The 20,351-nt window shown below is 41.2% G+C and overlaps 1 protein-coding gene across 4 annotated transcripts in view; it reads left to right on the forward strand.

The window, feature by feature from the left end:
* The window catches only part of MYO1B (myosin IB), a 2,891,345-nt gene that overhangs the window by 2,297,781 nt on the left and 573,213 nt on the right, over nucleotides 1-20,351 (forward strand). For all 4 annotated transcript variants that reach the window (XM_044075201.1, XM_044075202.1, XM_044075203.1 and 1 more), the window contains one exon: nucleotides 7,692-7,892. In XM_044075201.1, coding sequence (XP_043931136.1) covers nucleotides 7,692-7,892 — 201 coding nt within the window. The remainder of the gene's footprint in view (nucleotides 1-7,691; nucleotides 7,893-20,351) is intronic.

Below are 20,351 nucleotides of genomic sequence, written 5' to 3' on the forward strand. Positions count from 1 at the left end.
TGCAGCTTTATCATCTCGTCTGAATTTCTGTTTAAAGCTTCTTCCACTTTTTCCAGCCTTTTGTTGTTTGGGCTGATATACTGCATCAGTGTTTTGTTTATTTTAACTAGGTCTGTATGCAGTTGTCTTATATCTTCCTATGAGTTACTGGAAGTCATGTCTGAAGGTTGCATTGCTTTTTGGTGAACAGCTGCAGAACGGTCCCCACTCAGTATTTCTTCCTACTTTTTGTAGCTGATTTTTTTCCAGGTCTTCTGTATTTCTTTATTCCTGGCACCCAGGCAGTGCAGTTACTAGCCAGTTATTGAAATTTACCCATAAACACAATTCTACTGCCCTTCTCAACCGTGTTTCTGTTTTCACACTGGGAGAGCTAGAAGTAAGTTGTTACTCAATGTTCAGCCATCTTGGAAGTCCTTGGTTGAGAACCTTTGAAAGAAAAGATGAACACTATGAATGATGGAAGGTCTGTATGATGCCCTCTGGTTGCATTCTCTTTTTCCTGGATACCCCAGTTTTCTAAGAAAAAAGTCACCCACCTTCTCTCACCCATACAATACTGAAGGCCTCTTAATATCACATAGTGTTGCCTTCCCATTGGTACCAGTTAAGTCTCAGTGCAGAATGATGTCATCAGCCCAGTAACTGCACTTCTGGCTTTCTCCCAGAACTGTAGGTTGTCAGGATTTGCATCATTTTGAATTACCATGGATTGGTATGGTTTTAGACTTGATCATAGAAAACATATTTTTAGAGATTTTAGTACTTTCATAGAAAGCAGTCTGTACAGAGGCCAGGCAGATCTTGTAGAACTTTTAGAATTAGCACAGATTCTACACTGAAAGCAAAAAAAATACCAAAAATGGCAAATATCGAAAAACATTTATTACATTAAGCACTTTTGTTCACCAAACCACACTAGACTTCTTTTGGGTGTTATTTTTGGTTTCAGTAATTATTCTCACACCCAACCCATTTCCTTTGTGTTTGTCCTGGTTTTGTTTCCAGATTCTACACTACTGGCAAGCAGCAGAAGCCTGTTCTTCATCTTCATCTTTTGAAAAAAAAAAGGCAGATGTTTTTTATTGCTAAAGTGAAATGAAACGAGAAATGCATAAGTAAAAATATGAAAGAAAATAGTGAAAAAGTGGAGTGCTGTTACATAATAGTATCAAAGAAAGAAAATAATGTGACCTTAATGCAATTTACCCCATACCTTCTATTCCCAGTTCCGTAATGAAACTTTACAAAGTAATTGATGTTCTTCGTGTTTCACTGTTGCAGTCATTACATTTGGGTAATACTGATGGCAGGTTGCCCTCAGTTGGCCCGAATTCCAAAGTCCTGGGTCCTGCGTCAGCTGCTGTCGCCCCTTCCTGACATCAGGTCATCAGGGGTATAAAAGATGCGACTGACGCCTTTTTCATTAGTCTTTCTGCCATGTGGTGCTTGAAGCAGAAGCAGTTCGCAAGTACCAGTCGGCCGACTCCTGAGATTTTCGTGTTCGAGTTTCAGATCCGAAGTCTTCTATAAAGTACCCCATTGGGGAAACTTTTTTTCTTGCTTCAGACCAATGTCAGAAAAAGTTAATAATTGTATTTCTTGTGGGAAGCAAATACCACATAAGGATTTTCATTCTTACTGTATTCCTTGCCTAGGCCCTGATCACAACGTTTCTGGTTGTCAGTTTTTGTGCTAGATTTAACCAATGCACTATTAAGCGTCGGTATGATTTTGCTTTAAACTATTTTGGACGCCGGTTTAATTATCCAGAAATGTCGTCAGATAGCCATCCGACTACTGGACTTCACAAAAAACGCAAAGAAAAGAAAGAGATAGACAACTGAGGCCCAAAACTGACGACGAAGCTTCTCTTAAGCCAGTTGCTGGTTCGCCGGTCCTCAGTGAGGCACTTTCGCAGCCCCTGACGCCCGCTACTTTAGAGTCGCAGGCCACTACCGACTCCCACGTGGAGTCGGCCATGCCACTGGAAACTCAAGGTATTGGAGCCTCAAATATTATCCCTTCAGATGGGTCTGGAGCTGCTGAGCAGGCACCAGCTTCTGAGGATGTATTCAGACCTAAACATCTTTACATCAAACCAACTTCAGCTTCAAAGGCAAAGACTAAAGCACCTTCCAAAGCAAAGAAACAAACTCAAGAGCCACGTGGTCAGGCCTCTATGCCCAAAAAACAGATGCTCAAAATGGCCAAAGACTTGATTACCTTGATCAGGGGTTCCCATCCCCCTCCTGATAAGAGGCCTAGGCAAGAGACTGACTATGAATCTTCAGATCAGGTTTCCATTTCTTCTGATTCCTCTTCTGATCAGGAATATTCTCTTCCCCCTATGAGGATTCTGACGCTGAAGAATCTATACCTTCAGCTTCTCCTCCAGAGGACTATTCTTTTGGGGAAACCTTACATACCACGAGGGAGCATTTCCACTGGGAGAGCCAAGATTTTTCAGAATCTAAAAGGAGGCTCAGGGATTTCCTTTTACTACCTCAACACAAGCCACTAGCCATCCCACCTGTGTTAGACATTGTAGATGATGTGTTTTCAGAGTCTAGTCTTGCCCCTGACTCCTTACTTCCAGCTCCTGTTAAGCCTGGCAGATATTACAGGGTTCCTGACTCTCATAAATTCCTTTTTAAAAACCCGCTACAGATCCAGAAACTATTTCTCAGGGACCCAAAGGAGTTAAGGCTTCCACTGCAAAAAACTCTACCCCCTCTGACTGAGATTCTAGGGCACTGGATAGATGGGGAAAAAGGTTTACACATCTGCTACCTTAGCTATAAGGGCCTTAAACTGTCAGTTTCATATGCTCAGATATCGGCAACATGTCATGGCATTGCTTAAACAGAAAATGTTGTTAAACTCTGAATGTGCAGAAAACAAGGAAATGCAGGATTTATTGCATGCAGCTGAACAAGTTGGAAAGCATAATTTGCAATGTGGTTTTGATTCTTTAGAGGCCTCTTGCAGGGCTGCAGTTACAGGTTCTGTAATTAGGAGGCATGCTTGGTTAAAGGAGCAACATCTGCCTGATCATGTTAAAGTTAAATTATTAGATGCACCTTTACAGCATGATACTTTGTTTGCTGTTAAGGCAGAATAGGTGTTAAAGAAAATGGAGGACAAAGCTAAATCTATGCAAACGGTCAAAGATTTTTTACAAGTACAGCCACCTAGGTTTAGTAGACACTGGCCAACAAAGAATTGGTCCTTTCCTGTGTCAGACAGACCTCAAAGGGGCAGAACAAGATGCCCTAGTGGCAGATCCCAGGCACAAGGTTAATTCCACTCAAAACAATGGGGGGCTTCTAACTCCAAAGTTGGAGAAGACAAATCACAACCATTCAGGAAATAGTCCCAATGACTTCCCCCTGCCTGCACCAAGCACTTATCTCCTGGCAGCACCCTTAGGGGGAAAATTAGCACTTTTTTCTCAAAATTGGCACATTATAACCCAGGACATGTGGGTCTTAAATATCGTGTCACAAGGCTACAAGTTCCATTTCCATACCCTGCCAAAGGCAAACGGCTGGCCAGATCTGCCAAAAAATCAATGGGCAGAGGCACAAAAAGAAGTATCATCCCTCATGGTCGTGGGGGCCATTCAACTAGTACCAGAGCAAGAGCAGGGACAAGGATTTTACTCAAGACTGTTCTTGGTACCCAGAAATGACAAGGCCTGGAGGCCAATACTGGACCTTTCTATTTTGAACACATTCCTGGATATACCAAAATTCAAGATGTTGACTTTGCAGCAGCTTCTGCCGATGCTGGGCAAGAACGCTTGGCTTGTGACTTTAGACCTAAAAGAGGCATACCTGCATGTCCCAATCAGACAAATATGCAGAAGATACCTCAGATTCAAGGCTGGCTGAATGCATTACGAATTCTCTGCACTGCCCTTTGGCTTATCTACTGCACCCAGGGTCTTTACAAAGTGCCTGGCACCAGTAATTGCATTTTGCAGACAAAGAGGAATACAAATATATCCTTACTTGGAAGACTGTCTAATTCAAGCAGAGAACAAGGACATTCTTCTACAGCATCTGGCGTTTGTGAAAGACTTCTAACATGCCTAGGGTACACAGTCAATGAAAATAAATTAAAACTAGTACCTTCTCAAGAGATAATATTCATGGTTGCAAGCGTAAATACAACTGCCCAGATGGCTTATCTCATGCCAGACAAACAAAGGCAACTGACTACCTATTTCAAAATGTTGGCAACAAAGGCCCAGTTATCTGCAAGAAAAATTCTGCAGGCTTTGGGCTTCATGGCATCCTGCATCCTACTAATTCCATATGCAAGACTGCATATGAGGAAACTTCAATGGTACCTAAAAAGTGTTTGGACTCAACATTGCTACAGCCTGGAAACTATGATTACTCTCATTCCCTGCCTGCAACAGGAGTTTCGATGGTGGGCAAAGGCTTGTCACCAAAACAAGGGACAGCCATTCGCATTACCCCCAGCCAGGCAAATACTAACAACGGATGCATCAGATTATGCCTGGGGGCCCACATGGCAGGAAGATGCATTCAGGGCACATGGACCTCAAACCAAATGCATCTGCATATCAATCAAAAAGAGATGCTATAGCAGTTCAAAATGCCCTGACAGCCTTCAAGGACCTACTTCATCCAGGATAACTACTGATAAAGACAGACAACACCACGGTCATGTGATATTTAAACATTGCAGACTAGCCATGACTTTGTGGGACACAGCATTGACTTACCAAGTACATTTGCAGGCATAATTCCTGCCAGGAAGGAAAAATACTCCGGCAGATGAATTAAGCAGAAACCTCATGGATCCCCACGAGTGGCACCTGCATCCAAGTCTTCAGCATGATAACAAGGAAATGGGGATGCCCGGACATAGATCTATTTGTCTCCCCTCACAACTACGAACTAAAAAGATTCTGCACAAAGATTTATCACAAACAAGCATGGAAAATGGATGCCCTATCTTTCAGCTGGAAAAACCTATCAGTATATGAATTTCCCCCTCTACCTGTCCTCCCCAAGGTACTCCTAAAGGTCAGACAGGAGAAGCCAAAGATGATACTGATTGCCCCAGACTGGCCCCGCCAGTACTGGTATCCAATACTGAGGAGCTTGTCTCAATGCCCAGCTTGGACCTTACCTCAGATACCTCATCTACTGTCCCAGCAAAACAATCAGATCCTGCACAGCCAACTCAGGACTTTAAACCTGGCAGCATGGCGGATAATGTAGTCATACAAAATACACCTCTTAGTAAAGCTGTGATGGATGTCATTTTGGAGGCCAGAAGGCCTAGTACTAGAAAATCTTATGCTGGAAAATGGAAGAGATTCTGCGCTTGGAACCAGGCAGAAGGAACTGATACAGCTGTGCCAAATATTCCTCAGATTTTGCAATAGTTAACGGAGAAGCTGGACAAAGGTCTATCTTTTTCATCTATTAAAATTCATGCCTCTGCCATTTCGGCTCATTACAATACAGAGCCACCAATCCTTTCTCATCCCTTACTAAAACAGTACCTCAGAGGAACCAAAAATTTAAGGCCTCCAAGGGGATCACCAATGCCTGCATGGGACCTCAACTATGTCTTGGAAAAACTCACCCTGTCTCCTTTTGAGCCAGCTGCTACTGCTGATATAAAGTTTTTATCTTGGAAAACAGCTCTGCTCCTAGCAATAACTTCTGCAAGACGAGTTTCAGAGCTTCAGGCACTCATGGTTGTGGAACCTTTTATAATTTTTTATCCAGACAGGGTCTCTCTGAGGACAAACCAAACATTTATGCTTAAGGTGGTGTCCTGTGTGGCTCTTAACCAAACTATTCATCTGCCAACTTTTCATCCAAATCCATAGAACAAGGGGGGAGAGAATTCTGCATTCTTTGGATGTGCACAGACAGCTTAGATTCTACTTGGACAGAACCAAAGTTTTCAGAAAGACAGAACAATTACTAGTGGCATATGCTGCAGGATCACAAGGAAAGGCTATCTCAAAGCAGACTATTTCAAAGTGGATAGGCCACTGCATTCGTTTCTGCTACTTACACCATGGCAAGCCAGTGCCTAAGGGCATTAGACCACATTCAACCAGAGCTGCAGCCACTTCAGCAGCCTTTCTCAGGGGAGTACCAACCAAGGACATTTTAGAGGCTGCTACTTGGAGTTCAGTGCACTCCTTTACAAAGCACTATCATCTGCCACTCTACTCTAAATCCAGGACAGGCTTTGCCACTGCAGTTCTGCAGGGCCTCATAGCCGCTCCTAATGCTGTTTGGCTCCAGCCTCCCAACCATAGCTTTGGGACTCTACCCAAATGTAATGACTGCAACAGTGAAACATGAAGAACATAGTACAGTTGTGTACACTTACCATAAATGTAGATGTTCGAGTGTATTCACTGTTGCAGTCCAGGTTACCCACCCGCCATCCCCCTTTTCTTCTGATGGAAACTATCTTTCCTTCTCTGATTTATACAACCTATGTGATGTATTTGCTTGTAGATGAAGGTAAAGTTTATATTGGTGCATGTATTTATATGTATATAAATTTTGGCTACCCTTTTAGGGGGCACCTGACATCTGGGGCAAGAAAAACTAAAGAAAATGGCGTTGGCTGCATTTTTTATACACCTGACGTCAGGGAAGGGGCAACAGCAGCCGACGCAGGATCCAGGACTTTGGAATTCAGGCTGACAGAGGGCAACCTGCCAGCAGGATTACCTAAATGTAATGACTGCAACAATGAATACACTTGAACATCTACATTTATGGTAAGTGTACACAACTGCACTTTCTACCTAGTTATTATAAAACATCAAATAGTGATGACCATCGCTTTTCATAATGGAAAAACTGATATCATGATTCTAAACCTCTAGTATCAAGCACTTTGAATAAAATCATATGATAGTGGTAATCTGATATTGATAATAGTAAAAAGCAACTGGCTAGCCTTTGCCAACATGGACAAAATGTCCCATTCTGTCTTCTTTTCCTTTCTAGTTACTTGCTCCCAATATCTTGGTTCCTTTGCCAGTTTTACTCCAATAAATTCCAGCCCCCTCTTTCATATTGTCTGTATTCCTAATTGCAGTCATCCCTAGCGACAGAATCTCCTTTCGACATTCCCTTGTTGGCTTAGTACTTAGGATACTTTCTGCTACTTTATAGATATAATATTCTGTATGATTATTGTTATACTCCCTAAAAAGGCTTGCATCCGAAATCCCAGTCTCTCCTTGTTTCTTGAGCCCCCCTCCGGCCATTTCATCTTCATCCCTTTCCACTTTGAATTATAGTTTTCTGCTTGTGCTTTGTGTAGGAGCCTTAACTGTGTAGCTCTAAAATACCTCTTCAAATCGGGTAATCCCAATCCCTCCGTTCTACTGGAAGAATCAGTTTATCCCACTTGACTCTTGCCATCCTCCCCTCCCAGATAAAGTCCTTCAGCTCTTTATTAATTGCTATCCTCAACTCAGTTTCTGACTTTGTCTTGAAGGGAATCAAACTTCCACCATGGAGGAACATATTTGTCTTGAGTAGCAATATATTGTAATACAAACCAAAACTTTTATCCTTTATGAATTCTTGTTGTGGCAGTCTTCTGAATAAGTAATGTATTGAATAAAACTGTTGTCTAATGTCTTATGTATGATTTGATTCTAGATGCATAAAACCAAATGACAAAAAAGCTGGACACATATTTACAGAAGCCCTAGTTCGTCATCAAATTCGATACTTGGGTCTGCTTGAAAATGTCCGTGTTAGGAGAGCAGGCTATGCCTTCAGGCAGTTGTATGAACCCTGCCTAGAAAGATACAAAATGCTGTGTAAGCAGACTTGGCCTCACTGGAGAGGACAGGCAAGGTAAGAAATTAGCATTTACTAGATTTTTAGCAATCTCTTAAAAAGGAATTTAAGCTCTATATTTTGAATTTTTTGCTGTAAATATATCTTTTTATGTGATAGTTAATTCTCAGTCTTCACTCAGAAGTACTGCACCACCATTAACTTCAATATTTGTTTCATATGGAAGAGATTGTGATTTTGAAGACTTGGAAGGAGTGGTAAGGGGTGCCAGGCAGAAATGTGACACAGTGATAGACACCCTAAACTGCAGCCACTAATGTGAGACTGATATATGTGATTTCTGTGGAGATCTAAGATTGTGGTATCTCAAAAGATTCTTCTTAATTCAATGTGTAACAGTCTCTGAATTACTGCACATAAGTAGCAGGAATGGGGAGGGCAAATATTTTTGTCATTGAGCTGGGAGGAGTGGGCTTTGTAGAAGAAAAACAAATCCACCCCAAATACTCATGCTACTTTTCTCCAGTTAATGTCTCAGTACTGAGTGAACTTCTGTCCAAATTTCGAAAGAAAAGCTAGGATTTGGGTGATGCCTTCTGAAAGTCCTGTATTTCTATTGTATGCCTTCTGAAAGTCCTGTATTTCCATTGTACCCCTTATGTTTTGTATGAGAATGTGAAAGCTTTACAGGAAACTATGTTTATACAACCAGATGTTTTCTTAAGGATCTTAATGGCTGATTTTATAATATATGCCAGGACTCTGAACATTGGTTCAAATCCATGTCTTATGATATTGAACCAGTAGAGGTGGCAACTGCTGAAGACAGTATACAGTAGGTGCTAGATCTTTGTATTCCTTGTGGTAAGGCCTTTAAGGTGCATGATACTGAAAAGCTGTATTTTTGGTGTTATATGACAGTTAAGGCTTTATATCTGCTAGTGTTCATGGGTTCATAGGTTCATAGGTAGGTACTAGGCTATCGGCCCAAAGGCCTACATAAGCCTAGCCAGCAAGGTTCCATGGCTTACGCCACCCAAGAAAGTTATTTTCCTGTGCCACTGTCGAGCAGAGACACAGAAGTGATCCCCGGGGTGTATTTCCTATTTCCAATCCACTCATCAAGATTTTTCTTGAAGAGTGCTAATGAAGAACTTTGTTTGACATAGATGAGTAGCTTGTTCCAGAGTATAGGAAGTCTCTGGGACAGGAATCTATCCCTCCAGCATGTCCTGTTTATTGTGGTGACAAGGTTTAGGTCCCTAGAGCATGTAGCTCGGAGGGATTGTGATTTCTTTAGGTGTAGCATGTCCCAACAGCTCTGGGTTTGACATAGCTTTATATGTTAGGCAGAGATCACCTCAGACTAGGCGATATGCAACAGAGTAAAGCTGGAGTTTTTTGAGGTGGTCAGTGTATGGCATTTGTTTGAGGCCAATAATCCTCTTTGTGAGGTACTTCTGTGGCCTTTCCAGCTGCTGCAGATGTCTTGTGAGGTACATTCCAAAAGGGGCATTGTACTCCATAATGGGTCTAATGAGTGTCGAGTAGAGGGGAACAATGACCTCTTTTTTCCTGGATGAGAACCCTTTTATGATGAGGTGTGCCACGTAGAAGGACTTCCTGACTACTGTGGTGATGTGACTATCAAAGGAGAGACTACTGTCCACCTGGGTCCCAAGGTTTCTTATCACTCATTTGGTGTTAAGTAGATTGATGCCTATGTGGTAGTTCATGGGTACAGAGTTTTTACCAAAGGGAATGACACTGCACTTTTTGGCATTGAACTTGAGGCCATGGTTCTGAGACCAGGTATCTGTCTCAGTGAGGCCCTTCTGTAGGATGTCATCATCATTTGGGGACTTGACTATGGCTCCTAGCTTGCAGTCATCTGTGAACTTCATTAGCTAGAGGCCTTCTGTGTTAGCCTGTACTTCAGAGAAGTAGATACCAAACAGGAGAGGTCCCAGGACGGAACCCTGTGGTACTCCATTTGTCACTGCTTTGAGGTCAGATTTGGAGTCTTCAACTTTTACAGTGTGGGTTCTTTCAGTGAGCCAGTTGGCAACCCATCTTGTGACGTGGGGATTTATACCTAGTTTAGTGATTTTAGCTATAATTCCAGAAAGGGGGATGGTGGTAGAAAGCCTTGGCGAGGTCAAGATAGGCTGTGTGAACCACCTTACCCTCATCCATGGCTTTTGTGACTGCCTCAAAGAAGGCAATCAGGCTCAGGAGACATGATCTGGCTTTCACAAACCCGAACTGGGTGGAATCCAGAGTTTGGAGGTAACCAATGTCTTTGTTTATGAGTTCCATGATGATACGTTCCATGGCCTTGCAGAACAGGCTCATCAGGCTAATAGGCCGATAGTTCCCGGGATTAGCGGTGGCTCCCCCTTTGTGGAGTGGGATAACTGTTGCTGTGCACCATTCAGTGGGCACAAAGCCTGATGCAAGGCTATTATTGAACATATTGCTTAAGTGGGGAGCCAGTTTGTTCTGAAGTTCATGTAAAACAGAGCCTGGGATGTTGTCCGGTCCCATGGATACTGTGTTTTTGGCTTTAGAGAGTGCAGCTTTTACCTGCGTAGTTGTGATTACAGGGACTCTGCATTCTTCCTGTATAGATATGGGCCCTTTAGGGGTGAGAGGAGGGTAAAGTTAGCACTGAACCTATCTGCCAGGATGTTGGCAATATCAGTTGGTTCTGTAATTTTCGTGCCTTTGTGCTGCAACTCAGAGCAGATCTGGGTGTTGCCATCTAGATTCTTGACATAGCTATAGAATGCTTTGTGGTTGTCCTTGGATTTAGTGGTGATTTTGTTTTCGTAGCTAGCTTTGGAGGATCTTATAAGGGATCTCATCTTCTTACTGAGGCTGACCAGGGAGCTCCTCCACTCATGGGATTTTACTCTCTTTTGCAGCAGTTTCTTCCTTTTGTTGTACAGTTTGTTTATGGCAGGGGACCACCAGATTGGCTTCCTTTTTTTGGAGGATAGCGTCTTGGTTCTGCTTGAGATAGCACGATCCATGCACTCGTGTACGTGCTTATAGAGTGCATTTGTGTAGGATTCAGCAGTTGTAACTGTATTGTCCATCTGCATGGGTGTCATGAAGTTCACCACTTCTGTCTTAAGAAGCATGAAGTTGGCTTTGGAAAAATTTTTTACTGTGGTTTCCTTAATGGGTGGTGGGAGCGGGATGTGGATATCAAGGGTAATATGCTTATGGTCGGATTGGACCAACGAGGGGTTGACTTCAGGTGTGGAACACTGATCACTCATGTTGGTAATGACTAGGTCTAGGATATTGTTGCCCCTGGTGGGGATGTGGATAAGTTGGTCTAGGGCATTGGAGTTTATGAATTCCAGAAAGCTTTGAGCTAAGGAGTTGGTACACAAGTAGTTTTCCCAGTTAATGGTGGGGTAGTTGAAGTCGCCCATTATTAGGGTGTTTGGTTGAACCCTTATATTTTCCAGTACATCAAGAATAGAGGAGTGGGAATCCTGGGGCATGGTGGGGGATCTGTAGCAAGCTACAATTTGGATAGCAGTTTTGCCCAGAGTTAGTTGCACTTGGATAACCTCAGATGCATTATGCTGAGCAACTAGCCTGGAGGTGTGGATATCCTTAAAGAATATGGACACACCTCCGCCTTTGGTGTTTTGGTCCAGGTTACATGGCCGAAACGTGTAGCCTTGTAGTGCAGGGGTGCTGTCTGGAGCCTTGAACCAGGTCTCAGTCACTGCACAGATATCAATGTTCTCCATTTTAAGGAGTGCCTCGAGTGAGTGCATTTTGAGATTTAGACTTCTAGCATTGAGTAGCATTACCCCCAGTTTTTGCTTGCCTGTTCCTGTTATTGTGGTGAATTTGTTATTTGAACCCTGCCTAAAAAAGGCACTATAGGGGCAGCAAGAGCCTTAGCCAGTATCCGGAATCCCAGGGGCGACAGGTGCAGGCCATCTGTGGCAAAGCATTGTGGTCTGTTGACTATGTCATCCCAAGCAGACAGATACTGGATCCCCTTAGAATGACACCAGAAGCTTAACCAATTGTTGAAGTCAATCATTTTGTCCTTGTACTGCGGTATCATTCTGGGCGATGGCAGAATGCTACTCATGGCTAGGGTCATACCTGCACAAGATCGGAGAGCTCTTCCATGTCTCTTTTCATGTAGTCCAGGGAGGTACATCTCAGGTCATTCACACCAACATGGACAATGACAGAGTCATATTTGTACTTGTTGTTGAGTGACCTGAGTGCATGGGTTATGTGGCGGATCCTGGCACCCGACAGGCAGCTGACAGTAACCTTCTCCTTGTTTAGCCTAGTGAGTGGGACATCAGTGTGCCTGACTATAGAGTCACCTATGACTAGTGTGCTGGGTACGTTGTTTTGCTTATTGGCTGTGGTTGAGTGGCACACTGAGTCTGTGGGCTATGTGTCATTTGGGTTGTGTTGGGGGATGGAGGTTGCTTGCGTTTCTGCTTTGGAGGTCTCTGTTGCTTAGACAGGTTATTACTGAGAGCCTCTGCCAATGTTTTTGTGTTACTATGTGTGGATTTTGGTGGTGTAGATTTAGTGAGACTATGTGATGAGTGTGGTGTGGTGCAAATGTTTACCTTCTCCTCATGACTGTCAAGTTCAGTCATGGTATAGTGTCATAATATTGTCACTCATCAATCCAGCTCTATGGCATAAAGGGATAAGGCCCGACTATGCTGCACACAGCTTAAGTGAAATAGTGGCTTGGGCATCTGTAGGAGTTGGCTGTGGAGAATGTGAATGAGCATTTGCTGTTGACTTGCAGATCTAGTTTACCACAATTTTGACACCTAGATTTGTTTCTCAAATTTCTTTTATTGAAAAGTTTTTATAACAACAGTTGTAAATTAAGAAGGCTGTACTAATACGTATATAAAAAACTCAGAACAACATGGAAAAGTAACTGTGTACGACAAGAAAGTAAACAAACTATGTACAAATATGTACAAGTAAGTTGCATGCCTACATACAAAGAGGTTAGTGTAAATGTTCATCCATTTCACTGTTGCAGTATTCATAACAGTAGGTATCCCTTGCCAAGGGTGGCCCAATATCTGGTTAGTGAAACAAAGCCTTTAAGTTGCTTTAAGGTTCACCATATGTCACACGTATGCTCCTTGCAGTAGCATAGGGCATAAAGGTAACATCTGGATGTACCATCCTCAGAACTCCTTTGCCACCGGTCCAAATGCCATCACTTGATTGTCAGTCTGAACGCCCGTTCCATTGCTGGTTCCCCAAGCCATTTCATATAAGTGCCTTGTTGGGGTTCTTTTTTACTAATCTTTTTTATTGTTTGTGCAGATTTGTGTAATCCAAGAAGGGTAAATGCCATTGTGGGAGACAGATTCCCCATAAAAACTGCCGTGACCATTGTCTTTTTTGCCAAGGCACCTCGCATGACCATGCGTCCTGTTCCATTTGTCAGGCCTTTATACCTAAAACCCTTCCTAGTAAACTTTCTTCGTTGGCACTGTATCTTGAAAGTCAGAATCTTAAGCTTTTTGCAAAAGACGTTTTGAAGGCAACTCCCTGCTTCAAGGGATAGCCGTCAGTGAAGAAGAAGGCCATGAAGCCTAAGCCAGAATCTTCTGCTGTTCACCTTGACTGGACGTCTCTCCCAAGGCAAGTGTATGCCTGGAGGTTCACCTGGCTTTATAGTTGGATTCCTCTGCTATACTGGGTTGAAGACTGATGGGGATCTGACTTTAAGTACGTTCTTAGGTTCATAGAAGTTTACTAGGTTAGTGGCCCTAGAGTTTTTACAAGCCTAGCCATGTTAATCACAAGTATCCACATTTGTTCTTTTTTGGGTAGTTCACAAAATGAATTTATGAGCAGAGTAGTTTTGTGATCAACACCGGCTACTCCTGTCCATGAGGGATATGGGTGCTGCCCCAGAGGCGAATCTGCGGTCTCCCATCCAGTCATCTAGGTTGCATTAAATAGAGTCACTGAAAGGAGGCATTGCAGATGTCCATTTTGGACATTCATGGGGAACCATATTTGATTATCATTGAGGGCCCCACAGATGTTTCTCAAATTTTAGTCAGAGAAGAAGTCCCTACTACCATCATTGAATGCCGTCCCGGGTCAGAGCCTTCCAGATTTTATAAGGCAGACATCCCACTGAAGAAAAAGCAAAAGCCTAAACATATTACTCATGCTCCTAAGGATCCACAAAGTGAATGGCAGTCCTTCACTCAGGCTTTGTTTAGTGCTTTGATGGCATTGAAACCTCCTCAGGGAGTTTCTTTTCCAGCCCCCTGTTGGTCCTTTACTCCCTAAAAAGACCCAGGGAATAGGATTCCTCTGAGGAGGAGCTGGATTTGGATGAGGAATATCTTGCTTGCTCTTCTCAGATTCCCTCTCCTTTGGACTGTGGATCAGAGGAAGAGGAATCTACCAGTCCTGATACTCCTTTTGAAGTGATTTCCTGTGGGGACATGATCTCCAAGATGATGGAGTTCTTTAAATAGGATTTGCTCAGGTTTTTGAGGTACATAAAAGATTCTATGAGCTGCTGCACATGGATTCTCCTAAATCTTCTGCTGTTCCTCCTGTTTTGGCTGCCTTGTTGGATACATTTTCTAATGCTTCTAGGCTCCAGACTCTCAGCCCCCTGCTCCCAAGAAAACTGACAGATTCTGTAGGGTGCCTGAGGACTATACATTTTTGTACAAATGCCCTTCTGCTGACCCCTCAGTGTTGTCTGTAGCTTCTGACAATCCTTCTCAGTTGCTTCCTTCTCCCAAGTTACTGTCCTCTGATAAAGATAACAGGACCATGGAAAGGCTAGGCAAGAAGGTTTACACCTGTGCTTCTTTGGCTCTTATGGCTGTTAATTTATACCCATATGTGCAGGTATTTGTTGACTCTCCTGTCCCAGGCTTGTCAGGTTATTTCTGATTTTCCAGACTCTGAGGGTAAATCTTCTGTTCTTTCCCTGTTAGGGACTTCCTGCCAGGTGGTTCGTCATTCCATCAGGTGTAGTTATGATGCAGCAGATTCTTCCTCTAGGGCTGCTGCTTTTGGGTCAAGTGATGAAGAGGTGTTCCTGACTTCAGCTTCAACCTTTGCCTGTTAATGTTAAGGCTAAGTTGATGGATGCCCCTCTTGGTAATAAATGCTTGTTTGGTGAAGCTGCTGCTATATTTAAGTCCCCTCAGGATAAGGGCAAGGCTTTACAGGAACTTAAACGTGTTTGTTTCTACTGTGCCTAAATTTCAGAGAAACTACCCCATAAGCCAGCCTCTGTTCACAGGCAGTCTTGCACTCCTCCTAAGAGTAAAAGGGTGGTAAGTGGACTCCTTCTGCTATGGCTACTCAGACTCCAGGGCCATAGAAGTCTCATCTTCCAGATAAACCAGGTGCTGTCTGAATATCCTATCCTTCCCAGCCACTTTCCTCTTTCTCTTTACCTCTCTCTCTCTTTATGTTTGGCTACAGATTACTCAGGATTCATGGGTCCTGTTCATTATTTGCCAAGGGTATTTCATGGTTTGGAAATCCCAACATCCTTTTATGAGTGTTCCTCAGCCCCCTCAGGAACAACTTTCTTTTTTTTTTCTAGAGGTGCTTTAGGATGTTTTGACTCAGGGTACTATTCAAGAGGTGCCTGTGTCCCACAGGGGGAGATGGTTTTACTTCAGGATGTTTCTAGTACCCAGAAAATAGAGTACTTGGGGACCACTTCTAAACCTGTGTCATCTAAACACTTTTCTGAAGGTGCCTTCCTTTCTAACGCTGTCCCTTCAGACTTTGTTCCCTCTGTTGCTTCCTCAGGGGTATATGATGTCTCTGAATCTCAAGGATGCTTATTTCCATATCCCGAGCCATCCCCTTTTCAGGAATTTTTTACATCTCTCTGTTGCTTCCTGGCATTTTCAGTTCTTTGCTTTGCCCTTTGGCCTTTCTACTGCCCCAAGGATATTTACCTAATTCCTCACTCCTGTGATGCCTTTCTGCAGGATTCAGTGGATCCAAGTATTTCCGTACTTCGACAACTGTTTCAGGCATCCTCTCCAGAGATCCTGTTGCAAAATTGTCATTTCGCCATTTCCCTTCTGCAAAGCCTGGGGTTCACAATAAACTTCAATAAGTCTTTTTTGACTCTTTCTCAAGACCATGTTTTTCTGGGCTGCAGGATCCAGGCAGTGCCTATGCTGACATTCCTGCCCCCTCCCAAGGCCTTGACACTCATTTGCTTCTTTCAAACCCTTCTTCCTCTGGCCTCTGTTACAGGTGAGAAAGTTTCAGTGGTTTCTGAAGTCAGTTTGGCTTCAATATGTACATGCCCTAGACTTTGTAGTTCCGTTTTCTTCCTTTTCTCAAGAAGGAACTTCACTGGTGGATCCAGCAGTTGTCTCTAAATCCAAAACTCCCTTTTCATCCCCCTCTTCCCTCTCAGGAGCTGTTCACAGATGCTTCAGATGTGGGATGGGGAGCAGCTTTTGGCTCCCAAAAAGTGCAGGGGGTGTGGTTGCCTCTTCAACAGAATGAGCACGTCAGCGTCAAAGAGGTCAGAGCTCTTCTGCTAGTGTTTCAGGCTTTTCATCCTCTTTTCTTCCCAGGACCTCTCAAGTTATCTACAGACAATACCACAGTGATGTAGTATGTAAACAAATGGGTGGACAAGATCTTATCCTCTTTGCCAGTTGGCACTCCTGCTGTGGTCCAGTGTCAAGTGACTCTTCAGGCAGTTTAATATTCCCTCAGGTCAAAACATTGAGGCAGACACTCTGAGCAGGTCCTTAACTCAAGCCCATGAATGGATGCTTCACAGAGATGTGTTTCTGGACATTGTCCACCAGTGGGGTACTCCTCAAATAGATCTATTTGCCTTCCCTCTGAATAGACAGTTTCCAACATTTTGTGCCTGAGTCCCAAGTCCTCTAGTTTGGAAGGTGGACACCCTATCTTTTTCTTGAAAGGAGATGTTTATTTATGCTTCCCCCCTTACCATCATTCCAAAGTCCTATTTAAAATTCAGAAGGGGGCTCCAAAATCTTGTTGTGACTCCTTTTTGGCTGAGACAGCATTGGTTCCCTCTTCTTCTGCATATAGCCATTGGCAATCATCATGAGATAGATATTTTTCACATCAGTACAGTTTTGGGTAATACAGAGTTTAACTAACATGATTAGGGCTGTGAGTTCATATAAGTCTTTTGATGGTAAGTTAGAAAGGGGAATATGGAGGATAATATTTATGGAAAATATCTTGATATCGTAAAGATTTTAGTTTAAGTATTAAACTTAACAAAAGGAACCTGCACAAAAGTTACTTGTAAAAAATCAAATAAGTGCAGAAATACGAAGAGGTAGACCACTGGAATATATCCAAAGTGTTTTATGTAGCCACAAATGGAAAAAATACACGTAACTGCCAGACATGAACGCTTTTAAAATCCTTCCATGCGTTTTCGTCTATTCATTGACTTCATCAGATAAATACAAATGCAAACTTCATCAACTCCACATATATATAGTTTGAATCATTATTATTACAGCCAATAAAAATCATTATCTGATCAATTTCCCGCTAATTTGTTTAAAACAATTAAATGAATGCATAAAAATGTTGTGTTGAAATTTAATGTATTATATTTTATAACTTATAATAGTTTAAAAAAATCTTTATAGTTAAAAACAGTTAAAAAACACTTATGAAAAACCTTTATTTGTTTAAAACATTCATTTTCCTAAATATATAAAGATCTGCCTTGAAGGAATTCCAAATGCCACCTAGTGGCTAGTTATATTATAGTTTTTATACCTCTTTCAAAGCTTTGCTGACCTTAGTTTTAACAAAGGTAAAATAGAAATAAACTCATTTAAACCCGGAAATTTCCCTGCTTCCAGGGTCACTTGCCACCATAGTTCTCTAAACTCAATTCTTTCTTCCCAAGGACCACCTCTAATATCCTGTTGAATTTGTTCTAATACTATAAATTTATATTTATATTCTAAGCATATTTTGCTGTGTTTATATGAGGCATTGCACTCTTTCTCCGTTGTTATTTCATATGTGTGCTCATAGATCCTTCTCTTTAGCATTCTCTCAGTTTTTCCTATGTAGAAGGATCCACATTTTTCACAAATTGCCATATAAACTATTCCCTTGGATTCACAGTTATAATATTCCAAACTGTGAATCCATATTTTTCTACTTTCCAAATAAAAAGAATTATTGTTTATTATATATGTACACTGACTACAATGCCCACATTTGTATGTACCTATTCTTTTTCTATTATTATTTTCTTTTTATTTTCTATAATGTTTCTAATACTTTGTGAATTCTTATATATTATTTTTCTAGGTATTTTTGATACACTGTCAATATCTGTGAAGGTTATAAATTTCTCCCATTCTACCTTGAATATTTTTTTAATATAATTGTTTACTCCATTGTATTCCAATATTAAAGCTTGTTGAAATTCTTCTCCATGATCCTGATTTTAGTTAATGCTTTCCTTTTTGTTGTTATCACTTGTTTTTTTATTATTATTTTTGTAAATAGGTGCAAATTTAGTTTCTCTTCCATCTTCAACTTCCTTCCTGATTCGTTTAATGAAGTCTAATGGATATCCCCTTTCTCCAAACATTTTCTCTAGTAATTCACATTCATCCTTAAAATCATTTTCTAAACTAGTCATGCGACTACCCCTGACGAATTGCCCTTTGACAATATTTCTTTTGCAATGAAGGGGATGTGCACTCTCAAAATGTAAGAATGAGTTACAAAATGTCTTTTTTCTAAATATTTTTGTTTCCAATTCTTGCCCTACTTTATATACTTGTAAGTCTAAATATTGCAATTCATTTTCTGAGATTTTATGGGTGAATTTTAAAAATTTCATAGTATTACTCATATATGTCAGGAATTCATAGAATCTATCTCTTCCTGCTGTCCATAGAATTACTATATCATCTAAAAATCTACGGAACATGGTCCAGCATGTCTTATATTCAGAGTCCAGGATGTATTTTTCTTCCCAATTCGCTAGTATTAAATTGGCGTATGTTGGGGCGCATGCTGCTCCCACAGCTACGCCTTGTATTTGTTGAAAAAATTCACCTTTGAAGTGAATAAAGTTATTTTTCAATATTAGACTCATCAACCAGATATTAACAAATTTTTCAGTATGTGTCATCTCTTTATTTTCATATATTATTTCTTCTAACATTGCCATACCGTCAGTATAAGGAATACAGGAAAACAAATCCACAATATCTATGGTAATGAAAAGTAGATTGTCCTCACTTATATGCTCTGGTATTTCTTTTAAGAAATCCCAGGAATCTTTTAATATACTTGGTTGTCTTGTCCACAAAGTTTTTAATTTTGTATCCATGTATTTAGCAAGGGTATATGTTTTAGATCCCTCTGCTGATACTATAGGTCTGAGAGGTGGATCCCATTCATTTTTGTGGACTTTAGGTATACCAAATATAGTGGGGGTTCTTGGTTTGTCTACTTTTAAAAATTTGTAAGTATTATAATCAATAATTTCCTCTTGTAACATATAATTCAAATTGATATCAATTTTATTATAAGCTATGTTCATTTCATTCATGGAAACCACTATATATTTAGTTTCATCCCATAGTATAGTATTCATTTTACTCTCATATGTGATGTTATCCATAAAACTATACCTCCCCCTTTATCTGGTTTCATGACTCTAATACCTTCGTTCATTTTTATTTCGTACATCAATTCACTCTCTTTTTTACTTAAATTCAGTTTATATTTGGGTTCATTTTGCCACTTTCTTATCTCACTTTCAACCACCATTTCCAGGTTCCTCAGCTGTGGATGGAGGGGTGGGTTGTAGGTGCTTTTCTTCCTTAGTTCACCATTATAGTTGTTCCTTCCAGGAAACATAATGCTCAAATTCACTTTTCTTAAAAATATTTTAATATCCAACAAATTTCTGGTAATTTCACCTTTCCCACATGGTATGAATTTCAAACCTTTTGAAAATAATCCAAAATGCTCTTTTTCTATTTTGATACTACTAAAGTTGTATATGGTGTAGTTGTTGTAAATGTTTTTAATTCCATCTATATATATTTCTTGACTTGAATGAGTATCAGGGTGGGTTGGGAAGGTATTATTTAATATCTCCTCTGCCCCTTTCTCCCTCCCCTCATCTGAAAATTCATTTGTCGTGGGCCTTGTCTGTTTATTAGCCTCTCTGATCTACGTAATGGTGGATATGCTTGATCATAATCAACTTCTTCAACACCAAATGGGTTATTTCCCCCTTCACTGTTTTCACCATGGTGGTCCTCATTATTATATCCCATTCCATGGTTGTAATTAAAATGTTTATTTGGTGGCTTAGGGTAACTACTGTGGTCCTCATACTCTTTAACATCTCTTTCTAATTTTTTAATTTTTCTGTTTATCAAGTTATCACATTGATTATCTATATCTTTCCTAAGGTCAAAATAT

Source organism: Protopterus annectens, chromosome 6.part0 (genome assembly GCF_019279795.1).
Source record: "Protopterus annectens isolate FY-2018-M chromosome 6.part0, PAN1.0, whole genome shotgun sequence".
NCBI classification, from domain to species: Eukaryota; Metazoa; Chordata; order Ceratodontiformes; family Protopteridae; genus Protopterus; species Protopterus annectens.